The sequence below is a fragment of the Xiphophorus hellerii genome, chromosome 19 (assembly GCF_003331165.1).
Source record: "Xiphophorus hellerii strain 12219 chromosome 19, Xiphophorus_hellerii-4.1, whole genome shotgun sequence".
Taxonomy (NCBI): domain Eukaryota; kingdom Metazoa; phylum Chordata; class Actinopteri; order Cyprinodontiformes; family Poeciliidae; genus Xiphophorus; species Xiphophorus hellerii.
Window position 1 is genome coordinate 12711147 of NC_045690.1, and position 22857 is coordinate 12734003.

At 38.6% G+C, this 22857-nt stretch overlaps 2 protein-coding genes across 6 annotated transcripts in view; one reads left to right on the plus strand and one right to left on the minus strand.

The window, feature by feature from the left end:
• tmem63c (transmembrane protein 63C) overlaps positions 1–16000 on the minus strand; it is a 43093-nt gene extending 27093 nt beyond the window's left edge. For 2 of the 5 annotated variants that reach the window (XM_032547690.1, XM_032547688.1), the window contains exons 1-2: positions 15914–16000; positions 219–444 (exon numbers count right to left, since the gene is read on the minus strand). In XM_032547690.1, coding sequence (XP_032403581.1) covers positions 219–428 — 210 coding nt within the window. In that variant the 5' untranslated portion in view covers positions 429–444; positions 15914–16000. Of the gene's footprint in view, positions 1–218; positions 445–4060; positions 4140–15729; positions 15749–15913 lie in introns of those variants that run through there. The other 3 variants (XM_032547687.1, XM_032547686.1, XM_032547691.1) reach the window with 3 other exon arrangements.
• A 3127-nt stretch (positions 16001–19127) lies between these two features.
• Positions 19128–22850, plus strand: zdhhc22 (zDHHC palmitoyltransferase 22). Its single transcript, XM_032547491.1, has 3 exons — positions 19128–19272; positions 20401–20958; positions 21039–22850. Exons 2-3 carry the CDS (start codon positions 20403–20405, stop codon positions 21314–21316), a joined length of 834 nt encoding a protein of 277 aa, XP_032403382.1. The 5' UTR covers positions 19128–19272; positions 20401–20402; the 3' UTR covers positions 21317–22850.
• The last annotated feature ends 7 nt before the right edge of the window (positions 22851–22857 follow it).

The window sequence follows — 22857 nt, forward strand, 5'->3', positions numbered from 1 at the left end:
ACAATGATTTGGTTCAAAAAATTTAATGAGCATATTTCAAATATCACACAGATCTATCCTAACCTGTTTACGGAAGCATAATAGTCATCTGTAGAATTAACTTAGTGTTTTCCACTTGTTATATTACATAAAGCACCAGTTTTCAGAAAAGTAGGAAATGCTGCTATTGGACAGATGAGAGAACAGACTTCTTGGTGAGAGTGTGTGAGAGTCTGTACCATCCAAAGCACCGCATTTATGAAGAGGACCGTGGGCACCCCACCAAATGGCAGGCCCTGAAGGACGCTGTTGCGAGAGTGAGAGCGGAAGCATTGCTCTGCTGTGCTGTTTTCCTCCGCCGACGGTTGCAGGAATCTCAAGACATCCAGCTCAACATGCCGCAGCGCCACAGGGGGCGCCCTGGTCTCCAACAGCTCTGACGACTCCATCAGGACTGGATCATATCTGACAGAGGAGACAGACAACAGGTAGACATAAATGCACATTCTTCTTTTTGTGTTAACTTAGGTGAGGCAATGACAAGAAGACGTTTATGAATATGCATTTATATTGCAGGAGAATATTTCATAACAAAAATAAATAAAGCATAAATTCTTTACTCAAAAATGTATTAAAATCCATCATTCACAAAAGACATATTCACCAAACTGCACAATAGACATTTTTATGCAAAAGATTAGTCACAGCGAAAAGGGATGTTTAGTAACAAGTGGTGAAAGTGTGAATGATTTTTTTAATTAGCAAGTGGCACTTTATGTAAGTGGAGTTAGTAACAGAGCATTAAGCGTCATGGTCCGTTAGCAGCAATTGAGCTGTGCTGGGTGTTTTATTTAACAAATTAAACTAGAGCTCCTTCAAGTACATAAAATGCTGACTTATACAACGATGGCTATTGTAAAACCTAGATGCTCCAATAAGCACCACTTACTAAAAATATAGCAGTTACAATGTTACAGACATCCATCCATCCATCCATCATCCATCCATTTTCTGTTCACCCTTGTCCCTAATGGGGTCGGGAGGGTTGCTGGTGCCTATCTCCAGCTACGTTCCAGGCGGGAGGCGGGGTACACCCTGGACAGGTCGCCAGTCTGTCGCAGGGCAACACAAAGACATACAGGACAAACAACCATTCACACACACACACAGGGAGAATTTAGATAGACCAATTAACCTAACAGTCATGTTTTTGGACTGTGGGAGGAAGCCGGAGTACCCGGAGAGAACCCACGCATGCACAGGGAGAACATGCAAACCCCATGCAGAAAGACCCCGGCCGGGAATCGAACCCAGGACCTTCTTGCTGCAAGGCAACAGTGCTACCAACTGCGCCACTGTGCAGCCCATGTTACAGACAGAGGATGTTATTTAAAAGTAGAAAACAGATTATTAACCTCAAGCAGGTGTTAGAATCTGTTTATCCACATTTTGTAACAATAAACTTAAGGAACCTCAGTCAATTTGATCTGAATCTATGTGACACATCAGACAGGTTAGAGAGTAAGGCATTTAGAGGTTCAAAGCAGGGTAGGGGACATGCAGAGCTGTGGATGTAGGAGGTCTGAAGTAATAATGCACATCGACTTCAACAAACAGCCAGAGTTACAATGGAATGGTGTACTTCAAAGATCCAAAAACAGCCAAGTCAAAGTCCAGACATAAATAAAGTCCAAGTTCACAGTGCTTCTCCATCCAGTCTGATTGAGCTTCTAGTGTAAAAGAAAGATATGTGTGATACACCCTAATAAACTTATAGCTGTAATCCTAATTACATTGTGACTCCTTCACAATTTCGCAGATTCCCATTTGTCAAAAACTTTGCAAACCACATGCTTTACAAATAATGTGCTGGTCTATCAAAAGAGATCCCAGTAAAAGTCCCAAATTTAAGATCAGTGATTTCTTAAAAGTGAATCAGCCATTGTGAAAAGTAAAATTTATTCTCAAGGGTGAAAAATCTAGAAACACTGTGTCCTCATTAGCTCGTTATGTCAGCTATTTCAGGCTATGAAAGCCTGAAAACATATTCAGTGTATTAACAGATTGTTGTCAGAGCCTGCAGAACATGCATTGGTCAGTGCCGTGACCACAGAGCTGAGGTCTGAACCATCTGTCCTCCAGCAGCACATGCTAATCTCACTTTCAATCAATACATTACCGACCCACAGCTGCCCGGCTTGTGTACCTTCCTCAGTGAATAAACAGAGGCAATGGAGCAGCAGCACAGTTCAGACAAAGCTCTGCATCAATACAGCAAATTCACTTGACTGTTATGACATCAGTTAGATCAGATCAGATTTCACAATGAAAATATAGATTGCTCTTCATAGTAAATTCGCAGGTCACCCTGGAGCAGTAAATGTCAGCTAAAACTATCTCAATCCTGCAAGTTAGCACATTGTGACTCAAGGTCTTCAAGCCTGCCTCCTATTATTGAACAAACTGTTGGCGTGTTTCATCACTAAAACAATGACGTCGCTTCCTAAGGGCGTTTGCCATACTTTTGAGAATGAACTATAACTTGGCATTTGTTGTGCAACTGAAGCCCCAGCAGAAGAAACAATGTAGGAGGAGAGCTTATCAAGGAGAGAAGAACAAAAATACAACACAGTAGAGAATAAGAGGCTCCTTCTGCTCCACTGTGAGCTCCTTCGCATCTCCTATTGAGAAATGGGATTGCAAACAGTCAATATTCAGATACTGAATCTCCCTGTGGAGATGACAGGAAGGAGATTCCCAGTGGGCACATCTGAAGGCAAATCTATAACAAACTAGTCTATAGAGTCGTTTCCATAGAAACACTTTAAATTAACCTAAATATGAAATTCCAAGTGTTTACACATATACATTAATAAATTTAACTTGATCACTGAAGCCTGTGCAAATGCCTGTTGGAAAAGTGTTTATTTTAACTTTCCACCACTTTCAAGACGAGATTTAAAAATTGGTAAACGTATAGAATCCTCCAAGACAAACATAAATATTTCTTTGAGTTATATTGGCATTCAATATAGCCCCCCATAACATGCTAAATTATGTCAAAATCTATTCACGGCAACTCTTAGAAGATTTTTTACTGAGGTTAATAAAATTTACCATCTAATTTTATAACACTTTAGCTCCACCCACAAACAGAAAGTGACATACTTTATATAATTTTTACACTAATGTCATGTACTTAAAACGTTTCAGGAAGTCGACCACTCTGGATTGTAGTCCCCACCATTCCTTGGCAACCCCCCCTCCCCCCACTTTGTTAGATTTTCTGACACTTTCACTGAATGTTAATTTTTAGGCTTGTAAACAGCGCCACCTATTGACCAGCTAATGTTATGGTGAGCTTGGCCATGAACACTTTGAGTTGGTGGTGATCAAAAACCTTGATTTCAAAACACTGAAGGGTTAAATAGTAAGTAACGTAAATCTCACTATGTAGCATCTTATGTATGACAGTATTGAATCTGAAAATGCTTCTCAATGCAGCAAAACAGACACAAAGCATTAGAAAGGATTGAGGAAATTATAAAACAAGTCTTTTATTTACAGTGCTAAACCTAATTTTATATATTTTATTGAGTCTTATCTTTATAAATATCAGGTTCAGACAGAATTATTCTCATATTATCAATGTTCCTGTTAACCAGAAGGGCGCAAACAAAACCCAGAGCAGCTGTGTGAACAGTAACGTGAAGTGACAGCAGCTAAATCAAACAGAAATCGCGCCTTATTGAGGAGGATAAACATAATTATGTAGCTGTAACCTGGAAACATGCTGAGCCTTAACAGAGTCATCCAGAACGTTTTCTGCTCCTGCTGATATTTGCTTTGCTTTCTGCTGTCTGTGATGAGAACAGAGGACTCCTTCATCCCCCTCCTTTAGAGATAGACAGGCTGCTGAGCGATACAAGCCAGCTCAATACACGCTTCACACAGCATCTGTGTAAATGCCACAGCATGACTCAGCACTTCCATGCAAAGATACTGCTCCCCATCTCATCCCCTCATGTACAGTATGAACACTCCAACAAGCTCATGCTGATCCATTTCTCTTCCAGCTTACCCAACTCTGCAAATGTGGTTGTCTTTCTAATCCTTCCTCTCTGCTCGTCGCCCTCCTCCTCTGAATAGGGCCAGCGCAGCAGATTTACAAACTGATATTTGGCTGGTGAAGCAGGATTGTGGCCAGTTCTTGGAGGAGGAGTGAAATCCCTCATCCACACCCAGTTCAGACAATTAATAACCACAGATGCTGAAGTCAGTAGGGGAGCTGACAGCTGGTTAGAAAAGACACCTGAGTTTGATTTAGAAAAAAAGAGGCAAGCAGTAAGAAAAGCAAACTCATGTCAGCTAATCTGTTTACTGCAGCAGAAGAAAACAGCTGAGGCTCGTCTGTGTACGTGTGTGTGTGTGTGCGTGGGTTGGCACTACTCACACTGTGAAGATCTAAACGTGTTTATTTAGTCACTTAATGGGGACATGTCCTCTTTATCCAGTCTCCATTAAATGAAGGATGAGAATTTATGGAGAAGTCAGGTTTCTGTCTTTGAGTTAGAGTGAAGATATCATGCCACAGGCGGTTTCAGGCAAAATAAATAGACTGCCAGCCAGAGGATCAATAAGTTGCAATAAACTAATTGAAACCAGATATATCAGCCTCCCCAGCAACACTTTAGTTACATTCACAATAGGCTGTTTTAAATAAGCTTACTTTTCATTATTTTACCAGCTGCATATTTGAGTTCAAGGAAGAAATAATTAGAAATACAAATGAACAATTTAATTTTAGCAATGAAACAAGCTCATAGTGACAAACTGAACAGTTATTTAGCCGTAAATCTGCAGCTTGTGCAAAAAAGGGACTAAACCTGTCACAATAAGCAGTTTATCTCATGATCAAATAAAATGAGCTTGATAACTTCCATTCTGATGATTAGTATTTTTTGAAGGACAATTTTACTTAAAGAGAACAATTCATTTTGTTTATGGTTCTGAGTTTGCATTAATATTATTTTCTTCCAAAATACTCCATCTAGTCAGATTAGATAGAATAGGGATGTCAAACTCCAGTCATTGGCAGTCGGTGTCTTGTAAACTTTTGAATGTGTCACTGCTTCAGCAAACCCAAATCAAACACTTAGGTCAGGGGTGCCAATGTCCAGTCCTCAAGAGATACTAGTTTAAGAACTTTGCAAAGGTTAAGGGAATGCCTTGAGTTAAAGACTGAAACTTAAGACATTTACTAGCTACCTGAAACTGTCCATCTACTGTAAATCTCATAACAGTTGTTTTTGCCATGCTATAATTGGAAACTGATTGGTAATCCAATTTCACATTTACCATTTTAAAATCGGTTTGAGTTGAAGCTCCCAGCTGTATGACAGTCTGATAACTATCACACAGCAATGGCTGACAGCACCTATAAAGCTTTCATGCCTTTGTCAAATTTTCAATTGGATAAAGAAACATTGCCTGCTTGAGGGGAATGAGAGAGCGACGGATCCGCAGTCTCAGAGGAATGGGCCATAAATAAACGTTTGCCTCTGTTGACATATGAACCTCGGCAACTAATCAACTGGTCGTCTCTGTGAGAGAAAAAGGCCAACCTCAAGGATGCTTCACCGTCTCAGTGAAAATGAGAAACACGGTTGCAGGGATGCACTTTCCCTCTTAACTGCACTGACTGCAGCCTTGTTAAAAAGGCTGTTTTCTCTTATGGTGCTTTTTGCTTTTGGAAGTAGAAAACGGCTCACTCAGCGTGACTCTGCTATATGGTTAAAGTTTCACTTGATTTTTGCCTCAATTCCTGCAATGTGTGTGTTATTTTTTCCAAAACGTGCTCTGCCTCTGACTTACTGTTATTTTTAAATGAGCCATGCATAGAATATGTTAACATAGTACGTTTTTTTTACTCCACATTAGGATGTCAGGGAAAACAGGAGAACTTCATATTGGTTGTTTTTACATATTTGTTAAAACTCTATGTCCTGACACTATAACATGAGACAAATAATCTATGGAAAAAAAATCAAGCTCCAATGCCTCCTCGTTGTGGTCCAAATGTCATCTCCAAGTAACTTAGAAAGCATCACATACCTTCCACTATACTTAACTTTGAGCATGAGGCTCTTTTCCACAGACCACTGCAGAGCGGTATGGGAAGTGTGTTGCCGGAAATCTCAGCCCTTGTCTCATGGGATTAAAGCAAGCAGATACAAAAATTTAAATGGGATGTTAGGGGTGCCAAGGACTGTGCCACAGTGATTTTGCTAAAACAATTAGTTCTTAAGATGATATCTTTCTTACCCAACTCTGTAAATCTACTCAACTTAATGGCTGTATTTTTAGTAGTTTTTTTTCTGTCAGATTATGCAAATACAATGAAAAATGGCTATTTAACCATTTAAATCAGGGTTTCCAATACATAAATGTGTCCATAGCTGTGTCCAAATTTAGGACACAGGAAACTGTTATTTGGTCTAATGACTGACAAAGTAATAGGGACATTTCCATCAGAATTTACAAATTACACTTTTGCAGATATCTTTTGATATCAGCAAAAGAATATCAAGCATCTGATAAGTGTTAGCTATCAATATAACATTAGGGTAGAAACGATTCATTGGATTAATTGTGATGAATCAATTATTGAAATAACGCATTTCTATAAAAGGCTTAAGTGGTTGGCAATTTTTTCATTTGATTAATTGATTAAGCATAAACCTTAGTTGCCGACCTATAGCATAGTTTCTAAGCAGATTTATGGTGTGAGTGGATGTTTTTCTGAACTTCACAGAAGTAGCTGGTGTGTGTTTTGATGATGTTACACTGGAGCTGGGGGTCCTGGAGGAGTGGATGGCCAAGCCTCATCAGGTTCAGTCTGAAGGGGGAAAATGGGCGGAGACGTTAACACAATCTGCTCACCACCTGCTCAGCAGAGGAGAAGGGAAGGGGCTTTGCCTCTCTCACAGCTCACTCTCCCAAACACAGACCAGTGAGTTGTGTTTGCTACACTGCTCAGTCTGGCAACCCCTTTATGCAGGATGTTTCAGGGAGCTGGACTATCCATATCATGGCTGGAACGATGGCTGCAAAAGGGGGCGGTGTTCATCCAACTTAACACCTGCTTCCTGTCTGGATTCACATAAGCCTCCCCCTTGAGGGCTGTCCAGCTGTTGCTACATAGACTGAACCGCTCCTCATTAGGTCCCATCTGGGCTCTGTGGAGCTACATGCAGCAGGATGAATGTGAAATTGACCAGTTCAACAATCACATTCTGCATGTCTAGATATTCTGGATTATTCCACGCATAGCTTTTCAATTTGCAAATGAACACATCACTTGAAAGAGCAAACAACCTAACAAAAGACTGTTTACTTAGTGCCACAAATGCTCTTAGTAGCCATCTAACTACCTGAGTTAGAGACTTTCAATAGTATTTAGCCTTTTGTCAGATCACAACAAGACCCTTCAGCATAATTGATTGTTTTGTTTGGGTTGGTGTATTACATGAAATCAAAGTTGAATAGATTAAGTCAATTTTTTATAGATAAAAATCTGAATCAGTCCCCTTAACTCTAATATCCCTAAATTCAATTCTTGTGCAGCCAAATGCTTCCTAAAAGCACCTTTAGGCTAAATGTGAACAAATCACACTGTTCAGATTTAAAACAGTGAATCATTTATTTCTCTGTCTTTGTTTATGATATAAATCACAGTGAATCTTTTCTGAGTTTGAAATGTGACACTATGCAGGGTATGAATACTTTTACAAGGCTGAAAATATGCATTGCATAAAAAGTGCCTCATCATATCTTCCTGCTCAGCTGCGTCTTGTCTTTCTGATTTAACTTACAAATGACTTTTAGAGTGCATTTAATTCAAAGTGCTGTAGACACACTCATTTCTTACACTAATCCTGAAAAGTTCAATCTCACTTTCTGCCAGGTGGTTGCATATTTAAGAAGAAAGAAAACAAACAGTTTGTAAAAAAAAGGAGCGAGTGAAAAGTGACAAATGAGAATAGATGATGATGTCTGCACAAACCCATGAATATTTGATGCCATGTATAGATGATAGATTACTGAGAGCTCTTTGTTAGTCCGTATACATCAGTGATGATGCTGCGTGCATCGGCATCAATCCGACGGACCCCTGTGGAACAGGAAAACTCACAGCTTGAATCCTAAATAGCAGGGAGCCCACACTCCGCCACGAGACGTAAAAAGAACAAAGCAGAGCCTGAAGAGCAGAGCGGCTGCGCTTAAATGACAGATGGAATACAAATGGAGGTTTCACAGCTATCCGTGGCATCATCAAGCCTCTGTTTGTGTTCGATTTTCTGTCAAAAGGGGGTTTTACCAAAGTGCTATCTGACTGTTTCATTTATACCCAACAGCCTGAGACATGCGGCTGGGGAGATGACTCACATGAATACAACTCACAAATGATGCAATCATCCTGGCACACTCATTAATTATGTTGGGGACAAATTGTCCTTATATTCACACAGAGAGGACCTGAATACGTGCAGCACTACACATCTCACTCCCAATAATAGCCAGCACTGCAATCATCACCTCCACAGGGAACACGTAGGGAAGTCTATAAGATAACCGTTTGGCGGCGTGAATGGAGTCTCTGCTAAAGTGTGAAACCTTTCTATTCCTCTACATCTCTCATTTGCTCCAGTTTTAATTATTGCAAACACACTGGTCTCCTTATTCCTCTCTCACCAAAGAAGTCCCTCTCAATATGCATGGCATGCATCTGACTTATAAAAAGGGATCTTTCTGCATCAGCTTCACTATTTGTAAGGTTTGATCACTTTGCCTGAGCCCCTTTCCTGTTCAACATGATGCAACAAGCCAACAGAACTAAGTAAAAATATTAAATTATTCTTACAAAGGCTTAGAGAGCAAATATGGACTAAAACACCGGAAAAACTAAAAATACTGAAAATATGAAACATAAATAAATTAAAATAAAGAATAATTTCATTTTGTGTAAAGGGCCTGTTTCATCTGGACTAGTAAAACAGGAATATGATACCACATATGGATACTAGCATTGCATTTCTAACAGGACAGTATATAGCATGTCATTCTCTATGGCTTTTCAAAAGAAATACATTCAGTAGATGTAGAGCTGGTTAATGGAAAAGTGGAAAATGGATAGATTAAACAATTCTACTGCAAAATTGTTTGCCCAGGAAAGATGAGGAACTATGCTGAAATGAATAAGAATAGGGAATAAAAACTGTTTTGGTGTTGGAAACATTTTCGCCCCAGAATAATGAAACTTGATTATTAGGGAGTCAACAGCCAGACCACTAATAAGCCTGCAGCTATTGAGCATGAAGTTTATCATGTAAAAGAATGCCTTTAGCATTTATGTATTCCCAAACAGAACAAATTTTCTACTAATGTTCACAGAGCAGATGAAATTCACTCTCTACCAGATAAATACAGTCAGCTGTCACTGTTGTTTTCTCTGTATGTGAGCTAAATGAATGAGTGTGATTTTATGTCAGTATTGTAACTTCCCTTCCATTTGCCACATGCAGTTGTGGATAAACTGCAGAAGGACTTAAAGTTTGAGTGGCTTGACACAATATGTTAGCATAATGTATTAAAAGCTAAATTACAATATTACAGTACGACTCTTGGCAGTAAAACACTGAGTGAAAGTAGAGAAAACTGATACAACCACTGCAGTGTTTGCTAAAATAAAGCTGGCTCTTCAGGTGACACAGAGTTTTATGCAATCCTGGAGATATCACAGTAACAACATTTTTATCTGAACCAGACTTGAAATTACAACATATTTGAAACCTGCAAAAATGTTTCAAAATACAATTTTTGTCACAAGAGTCATTGGCAAAAGAGTGCTTTTAAATTATTCCAGAGTGCCAGTTTGTTACATCTTCAAGTTCCTGCTTTCTGGGCCAGATTTCAACCAACTTCCCCCACCTTACAAACTCAAATTTGAACTGCAGACTTTACAATCATTACCTTTGATTAGGGTGGACATTTTGTTCTGTAATTACTTAAACTTTCGGCTGTGTTCTCAGATGTTGTTTCCTTGCCTTTTTCTGTCTTGACTAATTACATTCTTTTACAATTTTTTTTTACAATTTTTACAACCCTAACCCTAAATTAATTTAACTGGTGCAAGCTAGAAACTAGAACAGAACTCAGAAGTAAAAGTTATTTTAAAAAAAAATACTGATATCAGCTTTAACTTTAACCAAATATATTTCATCATGACTCTGAAGGCAGTGTGTCTTTCTGTGTTTGCCAGATTCTTTTATGAATCTCCGCTTAAAACCTCCTGAATTATTAATGTCTGTGTGATACTTGAAGATGACCGGCATTCATTTGTCCCCCCTTAGGGGCCTCAGAGTGCACTTTTCCATCTCCTGTATGGGATCAAATTTTGAAAGCAAAAGTACGCTGCAAAATTATCGCATTATTAAAATCTCAGAGGAAAAACAAATTCAAGCACATGAATGACTACAAGAATACCAATTGGTTACTATAGTGCATGTGCTTGTGTCAGTTCTTTGTAAAGATATTTACACACATTGAACTTAGATAAAATTTTGTATTATTGTAGTCACAAACATGGGTTTGTTTTTTTTGAGACTTTATTGATAGATGTCTTCAAAGTAGAGATCCAGTTTAAAGTAGATGTAAAATTGTTGTGTGACAAAAACTACAAATGTACACCAGTCCCTTTTTAATTAAATTCAAAAATACTATATTTATTTATCTCAAAGGGAAGAGAGTGCTTGTGGATGTTAATGCTGTGGCACAAAGGATCTCCAGTAGCAGTCAGTCTTATAATAAATCTGAAAAGGCCTCTGACTGAGATCCTGCCATGACAGGTCAAGAGTTTAATTTCTAGACAGCAGAGATAATATTCCACAGCAACAAGTCCTGGATGACACCATCAGTGGTTGGCAGAAACTGCTAATCCACCTCATTTGCTTTTGCTTCTCTTCTCTAACCCTTTGAGTCCTACATTTCAAATCTCTGCCTGGATATTTTTGCTTATTATAATTGTACGAAGTTCTTTAAATGTCCTGTGAGAAAATATATATTGCCCAATTATCCATAACAACCGGAACCTTCAATATTTTGCGGCTATTTTCACAATTTACTGTCTATTAAAAGATCTCAGATTAATTTCACTCTTTGCTACGATGGGAGTGAAATTACCATAATAACCCAATATTGGCTGGGAAGCGAAATGTCTCCCCTTTCAGAAACGGTTTGAATCTTTCAGATAGCGCAAAGTGTGGATGAATTACAGTACTGCAGATTTGGCTGTTTCCAAAATGTTCAGACTGGAAGGGTTAAATTTCTGTCTGGCATAATGGATGGAAAAACATTGAGAAGTATTGTGCCACTATGAGCGGTAATTTTTCAGCTGTTCTGTGAGGATCCCAAACTTTTAGGATTTCTTTCACTTGTCAAGAGAAGTGGAGTCTTGATGATTACACCGAGCCCTTTGTGACAACTGAGGGTGAAGAATCTGCATCTTCACAACCCAGACGAACCTGTTCTCATTCCAGGGGATGAGGACGCAGAGCTGCAGGAGGGTGATGGACTCCCAGCACCTCTAGCTTCTCGAGGTCAGAAGCTAAAGGTCTGACCTCGAGGAGGGGGTGTCAAGAAAACCCGAGATCATCCCACTTCCCCATGGAGATTTAAGTTTAACAGTAATAATAAATAAAGTTATCTTTAAAATTAATCACACAAGTGACATCTAGGCCCAACAGTAGACTTAAACATCAATAAAATAAATCTGGTTGTGTGTGTGTTGTTTTTGTCTCCTGCAAACTTTGCTTTTATTCTACTTCTTTTTTCTATCTAATCATAAGAAATCATAGTCAGACAGAGAGAGTCATGAGACAGGAAGAGCAGGTTTCCTGAAAAAGAGGAAGAAGGTTTCCAGCCTGCAGATGTATAAGAATAGATGAGACTATTCCTTATTTCAAAGCATGAAAATTTTAAAGAATGAAATCTAAACATTTTGAGTAATTGGATAAGATTCAAAGTAAAATACTTATATTAATATTGGTTTACTTATAATAATACTTACACTTGTGGGTACACTTACAAGAAAAACATGTAACTGTAACTTTGGTATCAAATAATTAGAATCATGCATTATTCTTGGTTTCTTTTCAGAAAACATCTGTAATAACTCACATTAAGATTATAATAAGAGTAATTAATAAGTTATGGTTATAAAATTATAAATGAATGCTAAATCAGAGAAGCTAAAGAAGATATGTGATTTTGACATTGAACTTGAAATGGTGTAAAAAGGTGTAACTGCAATTAAACATCACTGATATGTTGAAGGTAGATGGTAGGTGAAAGGTGAAAGGTTAAGGGAGAAAGAGGAACTAACAGGAGAGCAGAGATAATCAGCGCCTTATTTGGAAACAGATTGTTGAACAACTTAAACGTTTCAAAGAAAAAGTTGTGCAGGCCATGGTCATAGGAGGACCATTGGGCAATCCTGAGACATTAGCACAGACATCAAGACATAATGTCTGTAAGATAGTGATGGATATGAGATCATCTGTCTGAGCAGACAGCCAATGAAACAAGCACAGCAACTGTGCTAGTCAATGTAAACGCACCAAAAAGGTGGATAAACCCTATAAAAGGTGGGTGCAAAAGAGGAATCTTTGGTTGGATCCCCCAGGCAGCTTCGAGCCAAGATCGAGATGGACAAAGAACTCTGAAGCTGAAGAAGAGCCGGGCCACAGAGGCGAAGACTGTCCTGCGCATGGGGACCAACCCGTCAGCCCCGCAACATGTGGCTTCAAATCGCACTTCTCTCATCAGCTGGGTTCAGACCCCAAAGACAAAGATAAAGATAAAGACAAAGATGAAGACCAATACAAAGGCAAAGACAAAGAACAAAGGCAAAAAAGACGAACTGGTGCCTTCCTTCCATGCCAGCACCCAAGTCCTATGTGACCTCACCATCCATGCGGCGAAGAAAGCTCATCAGATCTACAGAGATCCCAGCCTTCGTCAATCCTCCTCCTCCTGCTGCAACACCTTCTTCATCATCAGGCCAGGTCTGGGGTTCGAAACGCCAAACTCTGTCCGTCTCTCTCAAAGGTTCCTTTTTTAGTTCTCAGTGTCAGCAGTAGGGAAAGATAGACTAGATGATTGATTTTACTTATTTGATTATTTCTGCTACTGAATTAAGCTGTACTGACCCTTGCAAAATTGCCTTACTAATAAAATATTTAGCATAAAGAAAATCTAAAAGATTTTGTGGACATTCAATTAATGAGTCACCTTAAAGTTCTTTGATGGTTGTAAAATAGCTATGATGTTTGATTCTGGAGAGGAAGAGGTGGAAAATGTTTTATAGGTTGCTGGTAGCCCATAGGTAAAATATCATCCTTGGGACTCGCCCGAGTCACTAAAACCAACCTGGTTCAGTACCAAGTGCACGTTGTAATATAGAGAAGGAGCGGCCGTTAACAGGTGTGCTCTGTGAAACTAGTTGGCTGCAGGCTGCTCAGTCTGGCTAATTCACAGGTGAAGAAGGGTGGGACACCTAGACGTAGGCAGTCAGAAACCAGGCAAATCTTTTCTCGATGTCAGCTTAAACAGAGTTTACTTCAGTTCTGGACAGGGTAAATCCCAGCAGATTTAGGAAACTCAATTCACCCGATAGACAGAGAGCTGGTAGCACATCTCCCCTCTCAGAAGAGGAAGTAGAGAGTGGGAGAGTAGAGAGAAGGGGGGGAGGTGTTGCACAACAACACACTTCAGAATAATCCACCACTTTATGTAAAGATTGCAACATAACAAAATGAGAAGTTCAAGTGGTGTGAATATGTTTACTATGGTCTGCACTTGCATGTCCATAGTAAACATGGACATGCACTGAGTTGGAATGGCCTTCATTCCAACTCAGTGCATTAAAGAATGCACAGCCAGGAATAATCAAACCTTTACCTTGTTAGTTTGGAAATGTTAGGCTTCTCCCCCTTCATTGAGAGCATCTCCAGTGATACTGGATTAATGGTTTTTCAGAGGCAGCGAGGTTTGACAAGCTCCAAGGAAACAGTCTATTTTCATAAATCTAAGGTTCTGAATAACATGAAGAAATATTTTTATTTTAGAATGATGCACAAATGGGTGCCTGGAAACAAGATCCACTTCCTCTCCTCTAATGAACAACACTAATTACCATCATCACGGTCATTTACCCGACGTTATCAGATGTGGTGAGCTTTCTAATACACATCTGGCAACATTAAAAGATTGGTTTTCAAAGCTCCCAATAATGGTGTGACATATTTTTCTGACCTGTTAAAATGTCAAAAGTGAATGTGAATCTGGCATTTCTTAAGGTCATCTCCCTTCTCCATTGGGTAAAAATGGCATCAGCATTTATTTCTTTTAGAAATAGCAGACAATTAGCAATGTGTTTCATTGAAAATTCATGAGATAGACCAACATGAAGTAATACATAATGGCTTATTGGAAGAAAAAGTGAGGTATGTATTTGTATTCAGCTCCCATCCCAGGGGATCAAATCAAGTACAAACATGGGTGTCCACTTAAGCATACAGGCTTTGAATAAAGAGCAATAATCAGAGAATAATCCAGAAGGTCCACCGTAACTTTGGAGGAACTACAAAGACAAATCGGGTCTAAAGAGACAGTGTTGAAGTAAAAAGCCTCAATTGCAGATTGACTCTACTCACGTAGGGAAAGCAGCAAACATCTGAAACAAGCTTCTCTGGTCAGATGATACAATACTCAGATTAGACAGTTTTAAAGGTGATGGGATGGGGCTGTACCTAAACACGGAGTGATCTGAGAAGATATAAGGCAGCAAAGACTTGAGACTTGAAGAAGTTAACATGAAACCATATAGAGCTTCAATGACATAGTGTGTGAAAAATTAGAATTCAGACCCAAATCTGACTGACAATCTGCAGCAAGGACTGAAAGGTGATGTTCACAGATGTTATCCATCCGGTCTGACAACCGCAAAGCTGCAGATGTAATCCAGCTTTGTTTTAATTGCAGCAAAAGGTGACTCTAATGAGTCTTCACCCAGGGAGGCTGAATGCAAATGCCAACCACAGTTTTCAGATTTCCATTTGCAAAAAGTTGTAAAACCCATAAATCATTGCCTTCTGTTGGTCTACCGCATAACCCCCACTAAATTACATTTAAGTTTGCAGTTATAATGTGGCAAAATGAGAGAACAAGTTGAAAGGATATGAACAATTTTGCAAAACGCAGTGTATGCAGCTTAATAAAATAAATCAACAGGTCAACATGCCTGCTCAGCTGACCAAGAAAGGCTTTGTGTCTGTGATTCCAGCAGAGTCCAGACAGACAAGCAGCAGGGGGAATGCAGAATGAATGAATGAATGCAGGGAATGAATGAATGAACTGCCTCACAAATCAAAGTATAATTTCCTAAAATCATAAACGTGAACAACATTGAACGCTGAGTTTACCACCCAGCTGACTCTACAGGAGGAACAATAGGTGTTCGAGTGGGAAGAAGAAACGATGCACCTGCTTTGGGTGTAACACTATCTGACACGTTGCCAGGAGCATCATCATCCACGGCAGAGGCAACATCAACCCGCGCAATAAACTTTTCCATGTTCACCTCATTGTCACGCCTTCTTTATATTTAGGAAACAACGAGGTTTTCTTTACCAAGCAAACATTTTTCGGCGACTCACTGTTCCCCCTGCTTGCTGCAGCACACCAATCTGCCAGCGCACCCACCTCTCCCTGTTGTGCGAGTTAATAAAGACGATTGCGCCAAAAACAGCGCATTAAACCCTTTCAGTGTGCATTTAAGTCGCTGAACGGATAGTTTAAATTTCACATTGCTCACCTCTTGGAGCTTCCTGATCGCTGGCGTTTGGTGCTGCTGATAAGGATGCTGATTTTTTTCTCCAAGAAAGAAGAGAAACTCCCACCCACTCAGGAACCGTCTGACAATTATTCCTACAGCAAAGGGAGCGTCTGTAAATAATCACTACCCGTTTAATTCTGTTTTGCCATGACATAAACATAAACCTAATACAGATTACTTTTAAGAAATTGGGAGTATATTTTCAGTAGTTGTATCAGCGTGTGTGTCAGTTCAAAAAATGAATCTGGAAGTAAGCAAAGGATAATTCAACCCAAATGCTCAGAAACATAAAACGCTTAAACACATAAAAAAACAAACAAACAAACAAACAAAAATGCTGTGCTGTGTATTGGCTAATTTAAAGGCATCATAGATGCTGGTTATTGAAATTTACAATGAAAAGAAGCTGGTTATCATAATGATTAATTATTTATACAAATGCGTTTGGGGATTCACCAAAAATAAATAGGAGGCTTTTTGTCTTTTTTTTTTTTTTTGATTGATTGATTGACTTTGGAATATTTTCTCTTATATCATTCACCTGTGACAAAGGTTCACCCTCCAACAGAACATCGACCTAAAACTGAATCCAGTCAGACCTACGAAGAAAAGTTGAAATCTTAGTTTTCCCAGTCAAAGTCCAGACCTACATCTAACTGAAAAGTCTGGCAAAACTTGAAAACTGCTGTTTCTAGAAAATTCTCCAACTTGATTGAGCTTGAGCCACTTTTCAAAGTCAAAAAGACAAAAATGTAAGTTTTTTGATGGTTTAAACATGCATGTATTTGTGTTGGGACATCATTTTATATCCTAATGAGATGCATTTTAGTTTGTGGTTGTAAAACGGATGAGAAAAGTTCAAAGAATATGAACACTTTGCAATAAGCGTTCTACATGTTTTACAAGTGGACTGGAACAAATCATGACAGTCCCAGAACTCATCATTTTAAGCTGGGCCCATTAGCGTGGTTATACCTTTCTCAGCCAGTAAACTGAGAGGCAAGTGTGAATCAATATATTGTTGATCTAAGAGATCTTCTTAATCCTATGATGAAGCATTTTTATCCATATTGATCCAGATAGTGAACTGTTGCATCCCATCAGGACGGAAATGGGTGAGATGTCAGTGCTCAACACGAGCAGAAGATTTTGTTTCATGTGAAGCAGCTTTCTTCACCATTACAGCTAACTCCATGAGGGAATGTCTCTTTTGGAAAAATAGCTCTCATCCCAAGAACACAGAGTAAAAAGCTTGTGGGATCAGTGCAAACAATCCCTTATTGAGTCAGTTTATGTTTAATTCTGTTTAACTGTATTTGTCACTGCTTTGCAGGTGTTGTGCTACTGGATGGACATAATCTGCAAATGAGCTTACTCATCAATAAAGCGGTGAGAATAAAGATTACCTTGCAACACGCAACGATAGGTGCATCATGGATTTTATCGGGTTGCATCCCAAAATACCTTTAATACACAAACCATTCTTGGTGTAGAATCATTGTTAACATTTTATATCCCACTAGTCACCATTTCTGCTGTAAACCTTTTCTGAATGCAGAGGATGGTGGAGTAATATATGCACAGTTGGACAACACTGGTGAAGAATGGCAGGTGGGTCAGAGCAGAGCTGTTACCACAGAACAGTGAGGTTAGAAAATCATACACAGAGTAAAGGTCTTGACTGAACATGACTGCTGATGAAGCCAAAATATGTGTACATATATGAAATGCCAAAATAATAAGTCTTTCCTCCCTAATATTTTAAAATTTGTTCAGTTATTTGAAAATTGTAGTAGATTAGTGATTCATATATCAATAAAATATGAGTTTGTACAAATAACATTTCATTTATTTAGAATATAGTTCGTAAAAAGCAGGAAGTAGAGGCGGTTCATGTCTTAATCACTTATCTGTGAAGAACTAATGTATGTTGTGCATACACTTTCTGTGAGTCTCCAGACTCACAGAAAGCTGGTGTGTGAACTTGTTTCTTGTGTGTAAGAATAGAGAGCAGTCTTGTATCCAAGGTGATATCATCTTGTTTTGATGGTGACGCTACTGTATATTCCATTTTTAGGGCCCCTTTAAACTGACGGCTCCAGTGAAGAGGCTACATAACTGAGGCTGGATTGCCACCTACTGGAGTGTTTTTGTATCCAGACCTTTCAGATATAATCCAAACATCCACCATGTCGCACTGTTATCACTGCATCAGTTAAATCAGTGCTTTCCCTTTGTAGATATATTAAAACCCTTCAAACATCTTCATAACCTTTGATGAGCTACACAAACATTCAGTAGCTTAGTTGTGAAGTGGAAACATGATTTTCAAAACCTTGAACTTGTGGTGTGTGCATTAATATTTATCCCCTCCACCTCTATACTCCTACTCTTAAATAAAATGCTTAATTGGAATGCTTAAATTTTGGATTACAATTCCATTACTCTACTTACTGATCCCCCAGACACCTCCAAAGTGAAAAGAAGAGCAAATACTTACTTCCAGATGTCACCTAATTATAATAATATATAATATTTAGAGTTTGAAACATGCAAGTTGAATGTGAAACAAATGAAAAAATAAAATAATTATATTCTAATAATATTAATATAATAGTTATGTAATGTTATAATCAATATTCTTATTAATAATAATCATGATAATATTGGTTATCATTATTATTTGCATTTTGATAATAATATTATCATTCTTAACAGTATTAGTATTAGTAGTAGTAGTGGTAGCAATGACATATTGCTATTAATACATATTTTTTATATTTTTTCTAAATTATTACACTTCATTTATTTCATCTTTTAACTTTGGGATCCAGATTCCTCTGTGGGTCTGAAAACACCAAATTAGAGGTTTAAATGATTTTCAAAGAATTTTTATAAACGCTGCTAAGAGCATATTTCTCAGAATTTTTTTTTAAACTTTTGTTATTTTTAATAAGGAGATAGCATGAGATAGCATGAAGCTTGTTCAGATTGTTTGTATTGTAATCAAACCATTATTAAAAAGTCTTAAATATGCTTTGTGCACTTCATGCAGTCAAAATTTGGTTTGTCAGAAACAGGAAATGTTGGTAATCTTTCATTTAGATCCTCTTAAAAGTAAAAAAGCAAGTCAAGTTCATAAAGAAAATATTAGGATAACAAACGTACCCAAACCAGCAGGGGGCGGTAGACAAACAAGCAAACACATCAGTGATGACGGTCCTTAACGTGGCTGAATAAAGACATCTTCTTGTCTGCGCTTGAAAGAGGCAGCAGAGCACCGAGCCGAGGCTCCGTGGTGCTGAAAAGACAGCTCCCCCGCTTTCTCACAGCTGCAGGTAGGCTCATCTGTCGCCATGGAGATAAATTAGACAAAGTAAAGTGATCGTCGTCATCACCGGCAACATTACACATCATTCTGTAGGGAATTAGAAAACATAGATGAGGCGTAAATGTGCGTTTGACATCATCATATCACGCTCTTTAGGTATAAGACAGATTTAGGTTTAAAGTGTTATAATTTTAGTCTGAAGGTTTTTATATCCAAAGTTTGCTCCTGCTGTAGGTCAGTAGACCTCTGAAACAAGGATGAGATATTCTTAGTATTCTCAGTGGCACCTCATAGTCCCTAGATCCTCATTTGCTCAGAAATTAGTTCCTGTCGTCCGCAGAGTTGTGTTTTTTTTCACTCAATCTTTGTAAGAAAAAAAAAAAAAAAAAAACTGTGTCATTTAAACGTAAACTCTGTAATTTCAACTCAAGCATTTTAACCCAAATAGAACTATTGTCTGGAAAATGAATACACTCAATAATGTTAAAAACTTGTTTCTTTACTAAAATATGCATTTTTGCACTGATAAAATATTCAGCCCTATGAATGAGTGTATTTATATAACCTCCTTTCAGTGCACATCCAGCTGCAAGTCTTTAGGAGTTTGAATGTACCTGCTATGCACGTCTACGGACATAAATATGTTCTCCAGTTCTTTTCCAAATGGGTTTAGTCCAGTTAGATGGAAGTGGCTTTGAACACCAATTCTCACGTCTTGACACAGATTCTTAAGTGAATGGAGGTGTGGACTTTGACTGGACCATTTTCCACACTGGTTTCCAGTCCTGCAGTTGCTAACAAGTTTTCTTTCAGGCTTGCTCTGTATTTAGCTTCATTAGTCTACCAGGTTTCATGGTAGAGGCTGTGTTTCATGGCATTTTTGCATTAAAACTAAGTACAATTTTGGTTTCATCTCTGCAGAGCATCTTTCTCTCCTTGACCTGCTTGGCAATTGGCAGCATTTGATTATATTTAGTGGTATAAGGAGCAACTAAGAACAACTTGCATCAAAATTTTCTGTTTTTTAAAAGGTGTATATTTTCTTCCAGTTGAGTTATTCACTAAGTTGTTCTGTTATTAACTAGATATATTATTCTGATTTCATTTGTACATGGTCTCCTTTGCTCTCACACAGATATGTTCACCCGGATGTTAAAGCTGAGACTGCTTAATGCCGTAGCACCTGCGTACTTCTTTGTAGCTACAACAGTCACATTTATTTTACACTTTTGCCTCTTCATCCCGACAATCTTCCCCAACCCGGACACATCGCTGAAGAGCTCCACAGCCTTTCACACAACTGTTTTCCTTTTCCTGATGTTTAACGCTTTGGGGAATTACATAATGACAATCAAATATCCGGCCGAGAGTGACAACGAGATTGCGATTCCTGTGTGTTCGCCAAGTTGCTCGGACAAAGTGGATTCCCACTACCTACTTAATGGCCGTCATTTCTGCAAACTGTGCAGGAAGGTCATTTTCAGGAGGGATCACCACTGTTTTTTCACTGGAAACTGCATCGGCAACAAGAACATGCGTTACTTCATCATGTTCTGCATCTACACATCATGCGTATGTATGTATTCTTTGGTCCTTGGCGTGGCCTTCCTGACAGTCGAGTACTCCATCTCTTTTGAGAACCCGTTGACCTTCCTGACCCTTCTCCCTCTCTCCACTGCCTACTTCTTCATGGGTTTGTTTTCTAGTTTAATACGCTGAGTAACCACTTTTGCTGTTTTTTGATTCTGAATTTATGTATCCTTTCTCTCGTAGGCACAATCTCTGGCTTGCAGCTGTTCCTAGTGCTGATGCTCTATGTATGGCTGGGCATTGGCTTGGTGTGTGCAGGTTTCTGTTGCCAGCAGGTGCTGCTGGTGGCCCGGGGGCAGACCTGGTGTCAGATGCAGAGAGGGGAGCTGGTGGATAACCGCTGCCCCTGGAAAGCAAACCTCAAGGATGTTTTTGGCGCCCGCTGGATCCTTGGTCTTATTCTGCCTGTGCAAACAGTGGAGATGTACTCTGAAGACACAGATGGACTCAAGCAAGACTGACAGTTGTTCATTTGTCTCAGTAAGAGTCACTCTTAGGTCAACCAAGTGATTCATTTAGCAAAAAAATAGTTTTCAGCATTTACTGTAGGTGGAAATTAATTTTTAATCTGTATGGATACTTTACGATGTTTGAAATTTACAAGATAGCTGATAGTTTCATCCTCTTACAGGTAGGAACCATATAAGCAATGTGAAATAAGTGCTTAGTATAAATGTTTATTCTTAAAAAGGCATTTCTAAAGGCAATATTAGGAAAAATAAGTTATGCTGTACCTTCCTCCAGAGTCTGGAAAACAGATCATCGGTTTTCATCCAATCAGTAGTCTGACTTTATGGAATCCTCCCAACATATCCATAGCCTTAGTAAAGATGTGTAAAAAGGCCTTAAAATAAATACAGCTTTTATTGCAATAGCTTAATCCTATATTGAATATTTAAGAAAAATGCTCCTCTCCATAAGATTGATTTTGTGTCCAGTTAGTGATTATGCAACTTTTCCTATGAAGCCATTCACCTTAACAGGGTAGCAGGGTCTTTGGAAGAAATACAAACCTACAGCACAATCAGAGGAACAGACACTTGTCCACATATACTTTGTTTCAAACCCATGCTTGTTACAAAAGACTCCATCTTAAGGACGTGGATCCTTTTCTGTAAAAACAGAAAAAGTGAATTCCTAGATTACATCGCAAATTTCCGTGTTAAACTTTTCAAGTGTATTTGTGTTGTTTACAGTTTTCAAGTAGCCACTTCCTGACTGAAGATCAGCACGTCTGCCTTACATGAATGGCATATTTTTTGTCTTTCCTATTCTGAATAGATGAGAGAAGTGATAGTACGTAAACATTTTTCCCAAAAAGGGGAAAAGTAGCACATCTGTAATTTTATTCATTCTAGATACATGATCTCCTTTCAAATAATCATTTTGCTAAATTTTCAATGTGCTGTGACTCAAGGCCTCACTTTTACACATCTCTTTTTGGCATTAAAATAAGCGAGGTGGGTGCTGTGTTTTACAACAAGCAAGTTTCCTAGCAATATTATATGTTTGCCTTTAAAGCTTTGTGTTATATAACCGCCAGTACCATGCAGTGTTCTGAGATTATCTTTGCTAACCCTAATTTGATTCTACAGTTTGACATTCAGGAAACCAGGGACAGTTTTCACTGTTAAATTAAGGGCTAACAGATGAAGAAAGAATTGGCAGCATAAACAGCCAGACTGCTTGAGTTGAACTTGGGGACATTTTCTACTCACACTGTTTTTCTGAATGAAAATTGACAACGGAAATGGAAATTATAATATCCAGGGTATTATTCACAATGTGCCATGCTTATAGGCGAAGATTTGGTATCTTCTTCCTCTGCTAATGACAGGATAAGCAGCATTAGAACAGGATTTTATTCCCCGTTTCTGATGCATCTACAGCTGCTTAGTCAAAAGTTGTGGGCATTTTGGTATTCAAGCATACTTTTGGAGAATATGTTACCTATTTGTGTATTGCAATAAAGGTTTAACTGATTTAAAACCACAACAAGCGG